At 43.8% G+C, this 20,072-nt stretch overlaps 1 protein-coding gene across 3 annotated transcripts in view; it reads right to left on the bottom strand.

Annotated features, from left to right (window-relative positions):
* Nucleotides 1-4,004: 4,004 nt before the first annotated feature.
* Nucleotides 4,005-20,072, bottom strand: part of INSC (INSC, spindle orientation adaptor protein) — a 137,306-nt gene continuing 121,238 nt past the window's right edge. For all 3 annotated transcript variants that reach the window (XM_008067925.2, XM_008067926.2, XM_008067927.2), the window contains 4 exons: nucleotides 13,931-13,997; nucleotides 11,976-12,131; nucleotides 10,385-10,461; nucleotides 4,005-4,314 (listed from right to left, as the gene is read on the bottom strand). In XM_008067925.2, the coding sequence (XP_008066116.1) occupies nucleotides 4,186-4,314; nucleotides 10,385-10,461; nucleotides 11,976-12,131; nucleotides 13,931-13,997 (429 nt within the window). In that variant the 3' untranslated portion in view covers nucleotides 4,005-4,185. The remainder of the gene's footprint in view (nucleotides 4,315-10,384; nucleotides 10,462-11,975; nucleotides 12,132-13,930; nucleotides 13,998-20,072) is intronic.

Consider the following 20,072-nt stretch of genomic DNA (forward strand, 5'->3'; position numbering starts at 1 on the left):
CCTTTCCCTGTACCCATACCTCCTTATCTTCCCTGTCTCTAAAGACAGTCTCTTAAATCCTGTTAATTGATGCTTTTGCAGCAGGTTGAAGTAACACAGGGTGTTTTCCAGAAGAATAAGACAGGATGTAGACTTTTCCACCTAAGCTCATTATTCTGAGTTTGGCCCCATCTGGACCTCACTCAGATCCACTCTCAACTCGTCTCTGCCCTGCTCACTTGAGAGGCTGATTCCTGAGGATTCCATCACTCTGGCTCTCACCAGAGTACTAGCCAATGGGAGGCACTGGCAGGAGATGAGAAGGTGGGAAGAGAGGGTCTAGGCGTTCCTGTCTTGCTGCCTCCCCAACCAGGCTCCATGTCTCTGATGGTGACTGAGTCTCTATATCTCCCACCAATAGCCCCTCTGCCACAACTCCAACTCTCAAATGGACTTTGGTGACATTTTTATCTCATCTGACTCTTCTGCCTTAAAGATGATGGCTAGTAGCCGGGCTCGGTGGCTCAGCCTGTAATCCTGCACCTTTGGGAGGATGAGGTGAGTGGATTGCCTGAGCACGCGAGTTCGAGACCTGCCTGGGCAACTTGGAGAGACCTCATCTCTATATAAATAAAAAATTAACCAGGCGTGGTAGCGCACGCCTGTAGTTCAGCTACTTGGAAGGCTGAGGTGGAAGAATCACCAGAGCCCAGCAGGTCGAGGCTGCTGTGGCCGGGAGTGGCCACTGCACTCCAGTCTGGGCAACAGAGTGAGACTCCAACTCAAAAAAAATAAAAATAAAATTAAAGATGTTGGCTAGTGTTTGGCTAACTCAGCATTCCTCAAGAGCTTCCCTGACTCTGCTTCCAAGGTTCCAAGCATTCTCTTTACTAAAACCTCATTATTTGAACCATCTGAGTTAAATTCTGTTTCCTACCAGGCCCTTGTCTAATAGATATACATCCCACAACAAGGTTGACATGTAGGAATGTTCAACATATATACGACCCAAAGAGCTACTCTTCTCCTTTAGTCTTCCAGCTCTGTGGTGTTGGCCAACTAGCCTGATATTGCAGAAGGGAAAGAACTTTGACCTTGGATGTGAGATGCTGAGTTTTAGTCTTCATTCTGCGTGCTTTTGGGAAAATCACTATCTTCCCCTCAGTTTCCTCAACTGCAACATTAGTGTTAAACTAGATCAGTGGTTCTCAAAAGAGGGTCCACAATCTCTGGGAGTTCCTAAGACTCTTTTAGGAGTTCTGTGAAGTCAAAACTATTCTTTATAATAATACTAAAAAGTTACTTACCTCTCTTCACTTGTTGACATTTGCACTATGGTGCAAAAGCAATGGTAAGTGAAATTGTACCTTAATGTGACCAAGGCAGTGGCACCAAAGAGTACTTGCAGTCGTTGTATTCTTCACTGCCACACGCTTAAAGTGTTTTTTTTTTTTTGAGTTGGAGTCTCACTCCATCGCCCAGGCAGGAGTGCGGTGGCACACTCATGGTCAACCCAGCATCGACCTGCTGGGCTCAGGCAGTCCTTCTGCCTCAGTCTTCCAAGTAGCCAGAACTACAGGTGCACACCACCAGGCCCAACTAATTTTTTTTATTTATTGTAGAGATGAGGTCTCGCCAAGTTGCCCAGGTTGTTCTCGAACCGCGGGCTCAGACAATCTTACCTCAGCCTCCCAAGTCCTGGGATTACAGGCTTCAGCCACCACGCCCGGCCTAAAGTAAAATTTTTAAACACCAGTTTCACTTAGGAATATCTTTGATGAAGCAGTAAAAATGATCAATTTTATTAAATCTTGACCTTTCGGTACATGTCTTTTTTTGTATTCTGGATGATATGAAAACTCCACTTTTCTACTGTATGCTAAAATAGAATGGATGTCAGTTTCAAGAGAGAAGCACTTATATGCCTGTTTGAATTGCACATGAACTTATTAATTTTCTCATGGAATACTATTTTTACTTGAAAAAATAATTGACAGACTGTCATTATTGAGACTGAGGTATTTGGCAGACATTTTCTCAAAAATGAACAAAGTGAGGCTGTTTCTTCAAGGAAAACAACTGACAGTATTTGCTGCCAATGATAGAATTTAAACTTTCACACTTGATAATTTTCCAATATTTAAAAACTTTTTGGATGAGATCAGTAATGATATTAATAAAAGGTATTTGTTAATATTATATAATGAAAGGTGTCAGCATATGAACAATATGCATAACTCAGTGAGATACACCAAAAACTTATTCTTAAAAATGAAAGTGTTGTATAAGGATTCAGAAGACTACTTTAGCTCCATTGTCTCATCTGAAAATGAGTTTTCTGTTTCTTCAACTGTAAAATGGATATACAGTAAGTCCACTACATATGAACGAGTTACGTTCCAAGAGCATGTTTGTAAGTCCAATTTGTTAGTAAGTGCAACAAAATTAACTTAGGTCCCCAACTAACACAATTAGCTATACAATATCAGCTACATTGCAGTTGCTTTTACGCTTACTTCCAGACATTTTGGGGTTCAAATAAAGATACCGTAATACTGTACTCTATACAGTACTGTACAGTAAAGTACACAAAAGCACAACTACTTGTAGAGGATGCATACTCATGACAATGTATGCTAGACACATGAACTAACTTATGTGATTGGTCATGCCAATGCACATTCACATCTTTGAAAGTTTTCAACTTGAAGGTTTGTATGTAGGGGACTTGCTGTAGAGTAATAAATGTTCATGTATGTTCATAAGTTAATACGTAGAATTATATAAAACAAGTTATTGGCACATGGTATGTGTTGTGAAAGTGTTGTCTACCCTTATCACCATCATCATTTTAGGAAGGAGGATCTAGACACCACCTTTCTATATAGGACTTCAGAGTAGCCCTGGCTCTACCAAAGGTTCTGGTAATAGATATTGCCAGGTTCATAATCTCACCACTTACTAGCTAGTGACCTTGTGCAAGTGATTTAACAATATGATCATATGTAGTGACATGTATAGATATACTAATTTATAATCATGTGATTATTGTGAGAAATAAGTGAGATAATGCATGTTCATTACTTAACTCAGGACCTCGCACATTAGGTAAATGCACTTGAACTAGTAATTGGGGATTCAATAAATGCTTCTTGAATTGCATAAAATCATATTACAATATGATGACACTAAAATTTTCGGAAGGATACACAGGTTTTGTGATACTTTTGAGCAGTAATACTAGCACTAACCTACTCTCTAAAAAATCAAAAGCTCTGATTTGTAGCATTTGCCAGCTTAAGTGTGTAAATCCTCCCCCCATGGTTAATTTCAAGACAGCAACATGAAGTCACTGAGTACAAAGTTGGGAAGAAATTCTCATAATTCTCTCTTGTGAGCCATTATGAGCCGGCTACAGCATGGCACTGCTTTCAAGTATACATTTGAAGAGGAATCACTCAATGAACCTCACATGAGGATTCTGTTCACCATGGGGTGAACAGGAGGCTACACAGAGAGGAGAAGCCAAGTGAAACTGAGTTTCTGGTGCTTTGGAAATATTTTTGAAAGTTATTGTGACTTCTCACTAACTCACTCAGAACTTTACCCCACTTATAAACCTATGAAAACAAGACAACTTCCTATGTAGTTTTAATAGTTGGGAAAGTTTTTATGGCATAAAACCTTGGGAAACAAGGACTTAAAGACAGAATTCGATCAGAAAATTTAAGACACATTTTTGCATGATTCCATTTATTAAAAATCTTTCCTTCCAGTATATTCTGCCCAACTGTGAAAATCATTTTAAAATTTTGGAAAGAGCAAATCCAACTTAAAAAAAATTGGACAGTTAAAATACTCTGGTTCCAAAGTAAAAAAAAAAAAAAATGAGGCAAGATTATATAGTGAGAGTAGAGAAAACAAGATGAAGTGAAATCTCCCATGACAATCTGTCATATTAGCCTTTATGAATTTCAACATCTGCAACTGAAAAGCTACAGAAGTCAAAAAAGAAAAAAGATTCCCAAGGACTACAGACTGTTTGATGATGTTGCTCTAAGACTTCACCTTCTGTCTACTTCATGTAAAAAATAAATTAAGTATAAATAAGGAGGTGAGGAGAACTGGTGTGGACTCAGGTGTGTTCGCAGGTGTGTGCTCAGGAATATGAGAACGGGGCCAAATGTCTTTCCTCTCCCATACTCGCTACACAAAACTCTCCTCCATGTTGCTGCAGAGTAAGAAGGAGTCCACAAGCCGAGGCTGGACGAGCTGCTGGAAGTCAGAGTCCTCGAGGCCTTCAGGACAGACACCAGCCAATCTACGCAGAGCAGCCTGGGGAGAAGATAGAAGAGATGACACAGGTCAGACTGGGCCCTGCTCAGGTCCATGTATCTCCTTCAACTCCCCTGATAGATACATTTCAGGATGAGGCACATTTGCCAGACGATTCAGGCTGATCATCATCTTGGCCATCTGCCACCTTAGTGGTCACCTGGTAACCATAGCAACTTTATCGGTTGGTCCCATGATTTCACTTGCACCTTGGTCACTATGACGGATGCCATCTGAAAGCTCTTAATGATCTTAATAATGGTCTTGCTGTCTTGATTTTTTTTTTTCAGTCATCTTAGGACTCCTGGTCATTTTAAAGATCAGTCATTTTAAGAAACAGGTCAACTTAGTGTCATATTTAAGCTCAAGATGTGTTCATCCCAGAGACTGGAACTTCCAGAAGCACCAGTGGAATGTTATTACTTCCAGGTCCCGAGAGTAACCTTAGAACAGCAAGGTCTACTCATTTATCTGCACATTCAGTGAGGTTCTGTACAAAGTACTATGGGATGGGAGGGAAGGAGGAAAGAGAGGGAAAACACAGAGTCGAACTAGATAGGGATTCAGCCACCAAGAAATTCAAGGGCCAGCAAGGAAGATGAACAGGAAAGGAGGTGCAGGCAGAATGAAATCGCTCCCCACACATTGTGAGGTGAATATATGATTCCTGGTTTATGTCCATGTGCTCTTTTTCGTGCTCTTCCCTATGACATGAAACCTTTCCTCATTCATTTCTAGCTAGCAGATGCATTCATCCTACAAGGCCTGGCCTATGGTCACCTCCCCTGTGAAGCCTTCCTTAATTACCCTGATGCAGAGACAGTTCATTTCTCCCCTGTATACTCAGGGCCCTTGGATTGACCTCAGTTTTCTCACAGTTGACTGTAACTGGTTTTAGGTTTGTAATCCCCCATACTAGGATTCTGTGTGCCTCAAAAGTAAGGATTTTGTTTTTTTGGTTTGTTTTTTTTTTTGAGTTGGAGTCTCATTCTGTCGCCCAGACTGGAGTGCAGTGGCCGCTCCCGGCCAATGCAGACTCGACCTGCTGGGCTCTGGCAATCCTTCCACCTCAGGCTTCCAAGTAGCTGGAACTACAGGTGCGCACTACCATGCCCGGCTAATTTTTTTGATTTATCGTAGAGATGAGGTCTCGTCAAGTTGCCCAGGCGGGTCGTGAAGGGATTTTGTTTTATATTTTTCCAAATCTACAGCAGACAGCACAAGCGTTGGCATGGGGCTCAATTAATGTTTGCTAAAAAGAAATGAACAAATGAAGTGCTTTAAAATTGAAGTCAGCCGGGCTCGGTGGCTCAACCTGTAATCCCGCGCCTTTGGGAGGCTGAGGTGAGTGGATTGCCTAAGCCCGCGGGTTCGAGACCCGCCTGGGCAGCGAGACCTCATCTCTACAATAAATCAAAAAATCAGCCGGGCGTGGTAGCGCATGCCTGTAATTCCAGCTACTTGGAAGGCTGAGGCGGAAGGATCGCCGGAGCCCCAGCAGGTCGAGGCTGCGGTGGGCGGAAGCGGCCACTGCACTCCAGTCTGGGCGACAGAGTGAAACTCCAACTCAAAAAAATAAATAAAAAAAATAAAATAAATAAAATAAAATAAAATAAAATAAAATAAAATTGAAGTCTACTGATGAGCAACCTGAAACTAAAGTTGAGCTGTGCACCTACTTAGACCTGTTTGCCACTTAACTGAGGTAATGCATACTAAGTGTCTAATGAATATTAATTTCTTCTCTCTTTCTGAGCAAAATACACAGCAGGGAACAAAGTGTCCCTTCTCCGCCCACCCCTGGAAACAAAAAGAGTGGGGGGATATCTAGAATGGCAGAAGCAAAGAAGGAAAGAATGCCAACTCTTATTGAGTATCTACATATAGCATCTCATTTAATCCCTAAATGATGCAGCAAGTTCAATATTATGATACCCATTTTGGAAATAAGGAAACTAAGGCTCAGAGAGGAAAAGTAGCCTTCCAGAACATCACACAGCAGTCCAACTACAGGGAACTCAGACCTACCACAGGCAAATCACTAGGTTATACTGAGTATAAGGCAGGACTAGAGCTCATTACCTAGACATGGCAGGTAGCTTGTTGCTGAGAAATCAGGCCAAGGAAACGAAAAGAGAGAATGATTTGAGTTGGTTGTCGGCATCACAGGTGTCGCTATGTCCAAGCTAGATCAAGGAGAAGGAACATGTGTCTCTGTGCACATGGGCAGGATCTGAGACCCTAGTAGCAGGAAGTAGGCTCCCGGGGACTGTCCCTAACTAATGTGTCCTGCCTCTCCTCTTTGCCCCAAGGACTAAAGAGGTTGAACTCTATAGCACTAACTCCTCTGTCTCCAGCTGGAAAAAATGACCCCATTGCCTGAGTTGTCACCATACAGATAGAGCCTCATCTACAGATAAGGATATGAACCATCGAAGACTTTTGCATCCTCAGAGTTAAAAATAAAGCAAGATAGAAGGGAGACAAAGAGAGACAAAGAAATAGAGAGAACATAGACCTATCAAGAGAACAAATTAGATAGAAAAAGAAAATAGAAGAGAGTCAGAGAAAAAGAGACAACAACAGAAACAGAACAAGAAGAAAGCACTAAAACAGATAGAGATGAACTTAGTGAAGGGAAAGAGAACAAGCATGAGAGGGAAATGGAGAGACAAAGAGAAACAGTGACAAGGAAATAAAAAGAGAGAAAACACCTGGGAAAAGGGAGGATAATAGGAAAGATATAAGAGGAGGTGACAGGGCAAAGAGGAAAAGGAAGAAGTAGAGAGTGGGAGACAGGGATGAGAAGGATTTTTTTTTTAAGGGGGAGGAAGAGAAACGGCTAGAAGTAGAGGCAACCCCTAGAAAGAGAGAAAAGCAAAAACCAAAATGTGACAGAGAACAACAGAGAAAGAAAAGAGAGATACCCTTACCTCCCAGGGCCCCCCAAAAGCCTGCAGAATATGAACACCCATAGCAGCTCAGAGTACCTCCTCCTCAACATCCAGCAGCCTCAAAGGTCCCTGCACCTTCCCAGCTTTTCTCTCAGCCCCTGCTTCCCTGGAAGGGTTAACAGCCAGTCATCCCAGAATCTCATTCCCAGACAGCCTGAAAACACCCAAGTATTAAACAAGCCCGGCAGCCCACTGACAGCCGCTTCATTAAGGAAAAATCAATTCTGTTTGCAAGAGACAATCGGCGCTGTCACTTTTCCAGACATAGGAGATGATAATTGAAATTTCCTCCCTGCACCTGAAGAGAGCCTTTGAAATCGGAAAGAAAACCTTGGAGAAGAGCAGGAAAAGTAGCTCCTAACTCCATCTGCCAGGTGGGGCTCCAAGTGACACACATTTCACCAGCCAGGGGACCACACCCAAATGTTGAAGCCCTTCTGGGGCCAAACTGGAGACACCCCTCAACACAGAGCTAGCAGCAAGAGGGGAAAGTCAGTCAGTACCAAAGTCAAACTCAAGGTCCTATGAAGATACAAAGAGCTAGAAAAAAGTCCCTGCCCTAAGAAAGTTCCAGGCTACAGGTGGTGTGTTGGGTGGGGGTGGGGGGGGTGAAATAAAAATCCTCTCCCATGAGTCAGTGCAGTGAGACCAGAAGAGTCAGTGCAGCTAGACAAGAAAAGGGCGTGACTGAAAACAACGAAAAATCAAAAGTCCAGGCTTCCAGAGTCAGGTAGGCCTGTATTTGAATTCTAAGAGCCTCCCCTCACAATACCTGGAATGAGGATAGTACAACCTGCCTCAGGCTGGGTCAAACGAGAGCAGACATCCAGGTATACACTGTGTGTTTCCTGTCTTTGCACCACAGAGGCTCCTTGACAACTTCTTGGAGGAGAGGGATTTAGATCTGAGCCTTGAAGGATGTGCAGGATTTTAATAAACAGAGTGGTAGAGAGGGTATTTGCCTGGGGCAAGGGCCATGGCCCAGTTCAGAGTGCTCTGGCTTAGCAGAGTTGGACAGGACCTGGACACAGTAGGAGGCCTTCAGGCTCCAGGGTGGATTGGAGCCAGATTGTGAAGGCTGAACAGGTGGACCGTTGCCCAGAGATCACAGAGGAACCATGAAAGGGTTCCATGGGGGTTTCATGGAAGTGTCATGATTATAAATCACCATTAGGAAATTAACTCAGCAGCCACATGAAGAATGAACTAAGGAGGGAGGGCCTCTCTTCATTATCCACTAACTCACCCACACACTAAAAATGGCATCCCTTTCCCATTTGAAAGTCCTTTGAGTGATTGAAGATAGCAGCCAAGTCCTTCTGTGTGCTCTCCCGCAAACTAATAAAAATAACAGTGGTCGTAATAACAAGTCCTTCATCTGAATGTAGCTTTGTAGTTTCCCAAGTGCTTTCAATGATACCAACACTTCCTTAGGGCCCACTCAGTCAGGCAGTAGCTGGCTGTCAGAGTTATGAAGACAATGGTAGTTGTAGCCAATCATTACATGTTAGCCGGCTAGTAATTTCCCCTCATTGACTCGCTAGACAAGGCAGAATTAAGAGGGTCTTTGAACTTGGATGAGAAAAAGTTACATCATTATTTTTACTAACCTTCACCTGAATCTTAGCATTTCCCTTTGTTGTGAATGTAGCAACAACCATGAAGTTTTAGCCACCCCTGTGATTTGTTCACCAATAGAAATCACAGGTACTTTCGTAGCCTATTATGGTTGTTGAAGATATCTTCAAATACTATTCACAGTCATTGCTAGTCAAGATTATAATACTTTTTAGACCCTAGTGGGTCTTATGTAATGTGTTGATTAAAAAGTGCATATACTAATATATCACATGTTTAAATGTTTTAGTAATTATTTTAATATAGTTAGTTTCCTTTTTAATTCTATGTATTCTATTGTATGCATTTAAAACATTTTTCTGAAAAGGGGTCCATAAGTTTCACTAGACCACCAAAGGCACAAAAAGAGTTAAGAGTGTCCTGCATGTACTAGATTAAAAGATGTGAGAGAGCAGAGATTTTGGCCTTTTGGTTTCCCACATAGCCCAGAAAAGTGAATGGCACACAGTGTTATTCAGTAAATATTTGTTGAATACAATTTATAGCACTTAATGACTTAGCAAACGTCACACAGCTCATGAATGGTAAGACCAGGACAGGTCTGACTGATTGCAATACCCTGCTGTTTCTACAACTGCACATTGCCCGTCAGGAACTCCCAGAAACAAGATGAGCTCAGTTAAAAAATGATGGGGTGAGCAGAAGGCTTCACTGTGAAACAACTTGAAGGATCTTTAAATCTGTCACTTTTCTTTGTGTCCTTTGAGGACTAAAGATCTGTCACTCTCTCCTGGAAATTAAACGGCATGGTTTATGCAATGGCTTCCCAGCTACCTCATGTTTCCAAGTGGAAGCTACTCTGCTTTGGGATTCCTTACAGCCCCAGGAGGGAGGCGTATATAGACAAAGCATGCATTCTCTGTCTAGCACTGTTGATCATTTCCTTCTTTTTTCCCCAGCAAAAAAGAAGTTGCATGGGGACCTCCCAGAATGCACTTGCTGGGGTTCAAGGTGAAGATCCTGGCAGCTGGCTGAATAATCCTCTCTGTCCTGTCAAGTTCCTTCCCATCTCATCTCACAAAGGAGGAGGAGGCTACCACACAGGTGAAGAGAGAGGCTCCCTCTGAGGGGAAAAAAAGGCTGTTCTCACATGTTCTCTTTGGAACAGGCAGGAGACACCTGCATCTCAGTTCCCACGCTCTGCAGGCACCATGACAATTGCACCAACACTTAGCATTCCACTAGAACCTCAAATGTTCTTAGTTACTAAAATTGTGGTGATAGAACAAGGGGGTTTTTCTCAGCTTCCACCTTTCACGTCTATTACCTCACATAAATTTCATCACAGTTTTATGAATTAAGTGAAACAAGTATTACAATTATCTTAAAGAGAAAAGTTAAGGTCCAGAGAAGGTTTATGGCCTACCCAAGCCAACTGTGGCAGAACCAGTTCCCTGGCCGCACCCCTACACCCCCCCTCCCCCACATCTGCAATCCCAAAGGCCAGGGAAACAGCTAGGGGAAGACAGAGAACTTACCAGGCAGGCCACAAGCACAGCGTCGCTGCTGTTCCTCTCTGACGGGGACCTGCAGAGCTCGATGAGACGGGACATGCCTGCATGAGACACAGGGAGAGCCTCACACCCAGGATGGGGACCTGGCCAGGCCTGACCCAGAGGGGCTGGTCCTTCCTCGCACAACACTCTTCATGGTGCCCTGTGGAGGCAGGTGGCTCGCAGGGCCCCGGCCGGCCAGTCCCCGGTCTGCCAGGGAAGCGAACTGAACCCACCAGGAGGAGTCTTATAGTGGAGATTTTCTGCTTCCTCAGAGGAGAACAGTCCCCGGTCAGGACAAGGATAAGCAGGAACTTCAAAGCAAAAGCCACAAGGGCCAGAATACTGGACACCAAGACCGAACCTAGTTAAAACTATAGCAGAGGTACTGCCTATTTCTCTAAGAAAGATACTTCTGATTTTCCCAGAGTGATGTTTAGCGTTTATGTCTTTACCAGACAGACTTCTCGGGTATACTTTTATCCTTCTTCATTATCTATTTCAGCCAGAAAATATATTGTGGCTAAAATTACAGAAAACTACAGAGTCTACAAATATTTCCTAGGGCTTTACTGAGAAAAGTTAAATAAATAACTTAGCTTTTCAACACAGATTACTCTTATCCAACTCTTTTTTTTTAAGAACTCATAAGATAGCAGTAAAGGTATACAAACATAGTCTGTGTTTCTTTTCCACTAAGTCTTTATGAAGCAGGAATTTTCTGCTGCCCCTGGCCACCCCTTGCTGTTGCCCGGGGTCCCTGATGATGGTGACACTGCCATGCCTTTTCTCAAGCATTTTCCTCGAGCTCCTTTTCACAGCCTTCACATCAGAATAACTCCTATTTACCCATCCAGCCACACGGGAAGACTCACTTCCTTGTTAAAACGTTCTTTGACCCACCCAGATAAACGTGGACTACTTCTGCATGCCAAATGTGCTATGGACATGCTCTGAGCGTCACTCCCACAATACTCAAGTGGAAATATTTCTTTCCATATCTGTCATCTCCACGACACTGTAAGCCCCTGTGGTCAGGACAATGTCATATCTAATGTTACGTGCCCAGCACCTAAAACAGAGCGTAGCATAGAGTGGGTGTTCTGAAAATACCTGTTAGGTAAATAAGTGACTAACTGAATGAATGAATGGTTTAATGAGTGAATTCATGAATGAGTTAATAGTGAGTAAATAAAGCAATCGATGCATTAATGAATGATTGAACTAAAGGACGAATCGAGGAGTGCATGAACAAATGAGTAGATAAGTAAATGAATGAGTAAATAACTGAATAAGTGAATAAATAAGTGAATGAACAAATGGGGTCCTAATTAACAGGGAGTCTAAAGGTGAGTCAACTTTTACCTTTCTAGGCCCTTTCTCTCTCTTGTTTCAGCCCCAGATTAAAAGCTAGATTAGAACCCTGGGCCTCCATTCCAGCATTTCCTAGCACCCAGAGAGTAGCAGTCACCCCAGACAGCCCTCACCCTGTGTCCACTGTTGCCACCATGAAATCAGGGCTGCTCCCAGCTCAAATCCCCCCAGCTCCACCCCAGCCACAGCCGGCATCACTCACAACTGAGCCGCACAGCCTCCCGTGCCACATCTGGGTCTCGGCTGAGACGGGCCAGTGTCACTGCAGCTTTCTGCTGGACTCGCTCACAGGCTGCCACCTCAGCGGGGCTCCCAGACCTTGGCTTCTCAGACAGCATGCCCATGATAAGCTGGACCCCTGGACAGGAAGCAGTAAAAAGTTGGTACCAACCCCTAGAGTGAAGCCTTCCCCATAGGGCCAGCTGGACAAATGACTGCAAGGCTCAAACAAAGGCTGTCAGGATGACTTTGGGGGGTCTCACTCACAGGGAAGGAACTGGACAAGTCCATTTTTCTATGCCTTCTACTCCCTGGGGATGTCTCTGATCCCACGTACCACATCACTATACATGGAAGGGATATCTGAAGACATCTTTATTTTTCTTAATGCTATTACTGGACTTTTAAACTACTGTGTTAAATGCAAAGCAAATACATGATCCCCCAAAACCTCCCAAAAGCTTGCATGCTTTATATCCATCCTCATATCATCCCTATGAGATGGTATTAGTATTGTTCCATTCTGTAGATGGAAAAACTGAGGAGTCATATGGTTAGTAAATAACAGAGTCAGTATTCAAACCCACACAATCCCAGTTGCCACAGTCTCAACCACTATACCATCCTTCCTCTATTGCATTATGCTATTGTAAATGTTACGCTTTTATCATGTGATCCCTTTTGTCTTCCTGGGCTCTCCTTCTAGACTGTGAGATCCTCTAGGAAAAAAGCAAGGACTTTTCATCTGTGTTCTGTCTAACACAATACCAGGTACATCACGGGTCTCAATTACTGTTGAATGAGTAAGTCAATCAAAACACTTTGTAAACCATAAAAACCTCCATATATGCCAGATACTCTAATCTCAAGTTCACAGGCTGATGGAGACCCACTTCCACTGACCACTTGAACAGAACATAAGGCTTTAAGTGTCTAAGAAACGGGACACAAATGATACCTCTCAGCCTCTCGGCCTCAGCTGGCTCAGCAAAGTTTCTCATTATTAGCTCAATCACATAAAATTAACACAAAATGATGTCTTTCAATTAGTAATGGAGCCATGGGGGATGGGTAAGTGTATGTTTGTTAAGACAGCAGGGAAGCCTTGGGGGGGGTTAACAAGAGCACAAGTCAGCCGGCCCAGGCTCCCAGCTCACTCTGCCTCATTAGCGTCTCTGGTTTCCAACTGGTTGCTAATTGCTCCCTTATTTCCCAGTCACAGGAAGCCCTCACCACTCTCTGCTCCCAGCTGCAAGGCAGCCGCCTTGTCCTCCAGCAAAGACTGCTTAGATCAGCGTCCAGGCCGATGAAACCTGGCCCTGCATCACCTGGACCTTAGTGGTGCCCTCAGCTCATGGTGGAACAGGAGGGCAGGTGGGAGAAGAGATGCTCTCAGTGAGGGGTCAAGGCATTCAGGTTGCCCTCACCTGCTCCCCCACCCTCACTCCTTCCCAGACACTTCAGCTTTCTACAGAGGCAAAATCCAATATGATAGAAATGATCATATTGGATCACTTGGAATGCATCTTGGAGGTTGGTGGGAACAGATTTTTACCTTTGGAATCATAATGAAATATTATTGACCGTCCCTTCACCAACCTAGTTACAATACCACCTCCACCCCACCACCCACCCTGAGACTACCTTTCTCTTCCTCCATGCCTTATTTTCCCTGGGGCACTGCACACCATTACTACCTGACGTTTTCTGTCTTCTTGTTCATTGTCTGTCTCCCACTAGAGCTTAAGCCCCAGGAAGGCAAACAGACATTTACACATATGGGCCCAGTTCCATGCAATATATGTTCTCATGTAAACATGGATATGTACATATGTGCATACTTGTGCATAGGCAGTCACCCTATGTACAAGTACAAAGACACATAGTCCCCTACAGCCAGATAATTCATAGAGCATGTACACTGCTGCAAAGACATACCATTCTCCTGGATGATGTCAGAGGCACACTGCTCTAGGACAGACATGTTTGCTAAGATGGTCACAATCTGGAAAAGAGAATAAGAGAATAGAGAAACTAAGAAAATAGGCACACCTGATCTAAACTGTGCGCTCTGCAGACAGGTCAGCCAAAGGCTATGAAGTTTTTCCTTGTCCTGTGGCTCCTGGCCCATCTTTTCATGGTATTTTCTTCCATCCTCCTGGACTCCTGCCATCCAGATATATTTCCCCCATGAATGATTCCCATTTGTCAGCCTATGTTCCTGGGATGACACCCTCAAGGGTCCCACTGGACTCCACCTTGGCCCAACCATCTTTGTGCAGAGTCCCTCTGGTCCCAAGTCCTGAAATGTAGACAGAACTGGCAGGTCGCTGGCCCACAACTCCTCTGTGCTGGCTTGTCCTCCTGAGAGCTGACCTCTGTCCTGGATTGAGTTCCAGCATCCCAGTTTCTTTCCCAGGTACTAACCCCCACCTCTATTCAACCTGAAATGAATGGAGGTTAAGGTCAAGTGAGAGGAAAAGGCAGCATGACAACCCCAAGGCATCCAGTATTATGTGGAATCTGATGAGAAAGTTCCTACTCAGACTTTACAAGTCTGTTGTCTATAAGTCTTTCTTATAAGTCATCACTGAAAGGCTCTACCTGTAGGTAAGGGATACTGATACCAGGTAGACAGTGAGTCCTGGTTACAACCACACGGGCTATAACCAATCTCACCCGTACCCTGTGGTATATAGTTGAGGGAGCACAGAGAACACACAGCACAAACTGAATTAAGGAACGGGCCAGCAAGGGACTCATTCCAGGAGCCCCAAACTGTAAAGGGTGCCAGAACACCACTAGAGTATACTGGAAACATGATACTTATTAACTTAGATACCTCTCACAACACTGCTCCTGACATAAACAGCAAAATGAAAATTCACCCACTTTCTCAGAAGCAGACAGCACTCTTGAGTGGTAATTAAAATAAATAGTAAAAGAAATTAAAAAAAAAACCAAAAAAACACTTCTCACTGGTGCAGGCCTGTCTCTCTTGAAAGACTTTTTTCAAAGCTTGTGACATGGTATAATTGAAGGCCATGCCCTCACCTCTGAGACAGCAATTGACAGTCTCCTGAGTACAATTCAGGCAGCTTAGCTTCTGTAACTGGATAATAACATGATAACCACCAAGAAGAAGATCTAGATCTTAATTGGTTTAATACTGGCATGTTACTCTGGATAATAAATACATATAAAAATCTCTTCTTTTAAAAAAGGGGGAAAGCTTGCTGTATTAATAGAACGGCTATGTCCCCTTTCCCTCTAAACACATGTTGGAAGGGGATTTCACATTCTTGGGCAGCTGCAGCATCCACGTGTGTGAGACAGCCTCTTCCAGCTCAGATGCAGTCAGGGGTCTGGGTGGATAAACATGACTGCAGTGGGTTGCCAGGAGAAAGACAGGAGAACACCCCAAAAACTTTATCCTAAAGGCAACACTGCACCACCAGATGTCTTTTAAGGGAGGTGACAAACTCCTATTTGGAGTTTAGAAAGATGACAGGACTAAAGGAGGCATGGGACTTGGACGTTCTCCCCACCACCACCTTTTAGGATTTGTGTTTGTGAGCTAAGTAGAAGGAGTTAGAAGAAAAAGCTGGATCAATGATGCAGTAAAAAAAGAGAAGAAGAAGAAAAATAGAAGGTTCCCCAAGAAGCAAGAAGTACACAGTCTCATGAGGGAGGAGGCACAAGGCCAAGTCCATGTCAGTTTACAGTTTATTTGGCTTTCTCTGGGCTGTTAGCAGCAGTAGGAAACTCTGTTCCCAGCACAGAGGGGCTGCTACACTCCAGCCATCACCAGTCTGACCTGTCTGAATAAAAATACTTCCTTGGCATGTAGATCCACGAAGGAAGCAAGTTGGTGGAAGAAGAAAGGGGTGAGGAGGGGAGGGAAAAACGAAGGAAGGGAGGAAGGAAGGAAGGAAGGAAGGAAGGAAGGAAGGAAGGAAGGAAGGAAGGAAGGAAGGAAGGAAGAAAGAAAGAAAGGACAAAATACTAAAAGAAGAGGAAAGCTTTGTCTGCAGCAACGAGGTTCATTACACAGTAATTATTAGCTGTGTCACAGACACCAAGTAGGTCTTTGTGTCAGACTAATTTAGATCCTGTTAATGAAAATTACTTCCTCTTTACAGAGACTGTACCCCATGTGGTTTTCTGGAGGTGCAGATGAAGTATTCAATTAAGCACAATTTGAATAAATGCCAATTATGCCCTGCTTTGAGTCCCCCTTTTGAAACATCCTTGTATGCACCATTTAGTAGGGGGAAATAGGTCAATGTTTATCCTCACAGTCAAGACCATGGCTGGGATTTTAGGAATAACTGATTTACCTGACTGGATATAAAATAGCCAAGGGACAGAGTGCAGGAGCCAGGCAGTTCCCCCTGGCCCAAGCTACTATAGTCCTGAACATCTGATAATATTCAGTTAAGTCCTAGTCCTCCTGAGTGCAAGGACACTGTTCCCCTACAGTTATTTGGTGACTCCAGAGGACATCAGGCATGAGAAGAGCCCGAGGTGAGAAGCAGTATAATGTTAATAGCTAGGCGTGTGGCTCAGACTATGTCTAAATCCTGGCCTTTTCACTAATTTTCCTTAAGACCTTGACCACGTTACCTAACCTTTCATGTCTTGGTTAATGGGGTTGCTTTCATTTTCTATTGCTGCTATAACTAATTACCACAAACTTAGTGGCTTAAAACAACACAGTTTTATTACCTTGCAGTTCCGGAGGTCAGTAATTCTAAATGAATCTTACACAGCAGAAATCAAGGTGTTGACAGATCTTTATTCTTCCCAGAGGATCTAGGGGAAAATCTGTTTCCTTGCTTTGTTCAGCTTCTGGAGACTGCTCATGCCCCCTTGGCTCTTGGAGGCGCATCCTTCTGACCTCTGCTTCCTTAATCACCTCTATTCTTTCACTCTGGCCCTCCTGCCTCCCTCTTATAAGAGTCCTTGAGATGATTAGGATTTACTTAAATAAATCCAGGATAATATTCCTATATCAAGATCCTCAACTCAGTCATATCTACAAAATCCCCTTTGCCATGTAAAGTGCTTATTTTCACAAGTTTTCAGGATCAGAACATGAACATCTTGGAGGGAGCTACCACAGGAGATAAAAATGAGCCAATTCAGCTGGGGGGGGGGGGGTCATGCCTATAATCCCAGGAGGCTGAAATGGGAAGATCACTGGAAGCCAGGAGTTTGAGACCAGCATGAGCAGCATAGCAAGACCTTGTCTGTAAAAAAATAAATAATTCATAAGAGATTTATGAGCATTCAATGAGTGGATGTCTCATCAAGCACCCTTCACTAAGTAAAATAAACAAAACTTGCCTCTGGAGAGCAAAGCCTGAAACAACCCAGGCCTTTAAAGACTGTGTCAAGAAGCCCTAACCAACCCGACACGCAGCACCTGTGAGGCTGAGCACCAGTGGCCAAGATGTGCTAGTAACGTGAGAGCCTCACCAAACAGGGGGCCTCGTACCAGAACAGGAGGAGACCTTCAAACCAGAGAAACAGCAAATATGTGCTCACTACCTTCTGTGGCATTTTGAAATTTTCTTTTCTTTTCTTTTCGAGCTGTGGTCTCACTCTGTTGCCTAGTCTGGAGTGCAGTGGCACAATCACAGTTCACCACAGCCTTGACTTTCTGGGCTCAAGCAGTTCTTCCATCTCAGTCTCCCAAGTAGCTGAAACTACAGGAATGCACCACCACACCCAGCTAATTTTTTGACTTTTTGTCAAGACGAGGTCTCGCTTTGTTATCTAGACTAGTCTCAAACTCCTGGGTTCCAGCAATCGTCTTGCCTCAGTCTTCCATAGTTCTGAGATTACAGGAGTGAGCTAGAGTGTCCAGTTTGAAATTATTTTTTTTTTTCAGTGTCCAGAGACCTTCAGGAAATTGAGGCAAATAGCAAATCTACACCAAACAGCAGAGGACTTCCTCATGCCACTGGTTCAAAGAAGAAAGGCCCCTGTGTGGTAGGAAAGAGGCTGGCAGAGCCTTTTGCTGTCAGCATACAGAACAAAAGGCTCACCCTGTACTGGCCAAGAGCAGGTGTTCTGGAAACACTTGACTGTAGACCAGTGCCAAGGCGTGAACCAGGCCTGCCTGACATCCTAGCAGTGACTCAGCAGCCAGCCTTGATCATACCCTGACTCAGCCCATGTTCCCTTTTATTAGCTATGCGTGTAGAACAAACTGTATAAAAGACAAGTGAAGAATACCCAGAAGACTCCAGAAGGTAATCCAATCTAATAGAACTTGCAACAAAGAAAACCTGGCATGTGTTTAACGAGAAGTTACGATTACTTTTATGTTATGCCGAAATTTGGACAAAAAAGCCAACAGTTCATACAGCTATATCAGAATTATCAGGTGGAATATTTAGATTTCTATTATCACTGTGTTAACTCTGTGAAATCTGAAGCAACAATGTCAACTGTGCCCTGAGACCAGAAAACAAAACCATTGTCAGCTCTTAGGGGAAGTTCAGTGCTTCTCTCTGTCTCACCTTCCTCCCTCCATATCACTTCTCTACCAAAGAGCAGAAAGAATCCAAATAAGGACATTTGTTTGAAGAGTGAAGGAATCTGAGAGAGGAAAGTTGTTGTCTCTTTGAACACACTCCTTTCCCAAGACCAGAGAGGAAAGGAGGCCCAGGAGAAGCTATGGTCTTCTCCTTCTCTTTCCTCTCTGTGGAGTTCCTCCCTCCTGGTAGGTATGGCCAGCAACTCAGAACCTGAGAGGGCTGGACAGCTGTGGAAACCAGCCTGTCTAGGCTGAGAGACAAGCACATGGCTCCCTCTCTCGGGTACTTGTGTCTTCTCATGACAGGCCCAACTTTCCCTCACTACTAAAAAGGCAAGACTGGATGGCTGAGACTTAGGCTTTGGAGACAGAGCCACAAAGCCATAAAACTGTTTGGGATGTAGGTCCCAAGCTGATAACGACATAAGCCAAAGGTCTCTCCTGGGTAAGGCCCAACTCCCCGTCCCTGAGGGCTGCATGGATGTTGGGGTGTAAGCCTCACAGTATTAAAGAGCATGTACATGCCAGACCAGATTCTTTGTGCCTGGTTTGCCCGTGGCTTTGTAGGGAGGGTTTCTGGTGGGTCAGGACTGGGGGGTATGATCCTGGGTTCCTCCAAACTTCTCCAGATAGGTTGATATGTATATGTCTTCATACACGAATAAACACGCCCACCCCTTTGAATGGCTTACAGTCCTTATCATACACACAACATGCACACACAACTTACATGTGGCCATACACAAACTGAAACATCACACATTAATTCACACTATACAACACTCCTCACTACTTCAACTACATTTCCTGATCCTACCTTCCTGCCCTAAAGCTGACATTCCCTGTCTCAGACCTGTCTCAATCTCTGGTTCTATTAGAGACTACTGTTTCATTCATTACTGAGTACCCACTTTGGTTCTAAGTATTTTATAAGCAGTATCCTATCTAATGTGAGAAGGAAAGAAATGTTAGTATCCCCATTATACAGATGAAGGAATAATCGCTCAGAGAGGTTGAGTGATTTGTCCAAGGTCACATAGATGGGAAATGGCAGAGCCAGGATTTGAACTCAGGTCTGTCTGAATGCACAACCTGTACTGTTTCTAATGTGTCATACCTGTATATAATAAAGCTTTATAAACTATAGAGGACTTTTGAGACATGAGTCAAAATCGCAGTCCCTAGTAACTGGCATTTCTGATCAGTGGGCTTCTGATAAATGATAGTCACAGTGAAGCCCCAGAAATTCTACAAAATCTGGTCATTCTAAAATGCCAAACAGATGATGGATTTCTATGGAAAATATATACCCGCACCTCTGCCTCTATAAAAGCAATTAATTTCTGAAGGTCACAAAATATAAGGCTCAGTAAAAGTCTCTGTTGTGGATTAGATAAGATAACCAGGGCCCTTCCACCCTAGGTTGTCACTGTGTGATGGGCAAGGGAAGTTCGCCAACACTCCTGGAGACAGGGCCTTTCCCACCTCCCCATCAAGTCTGTAGCTGGATTTCTCTGGGCAGCATGACCCCTG

Source organism: Carlito syrichta, unplaced genomic scaffold, assembly GCF_000164805.1.
Source record: "Carlito syrichta isolate Samal-C Ts95f unplaced genomic scaffold, Tarsius_syrichta-2.0.1 Scaffold309824, whole genome shotgun sequence".
Classification (NCBI taxonomy): Eukaryota; Metazoa; Chordata; class Mammalia; order Primates; family Tarsiidae; genus Carlito; species Carlito syrichta.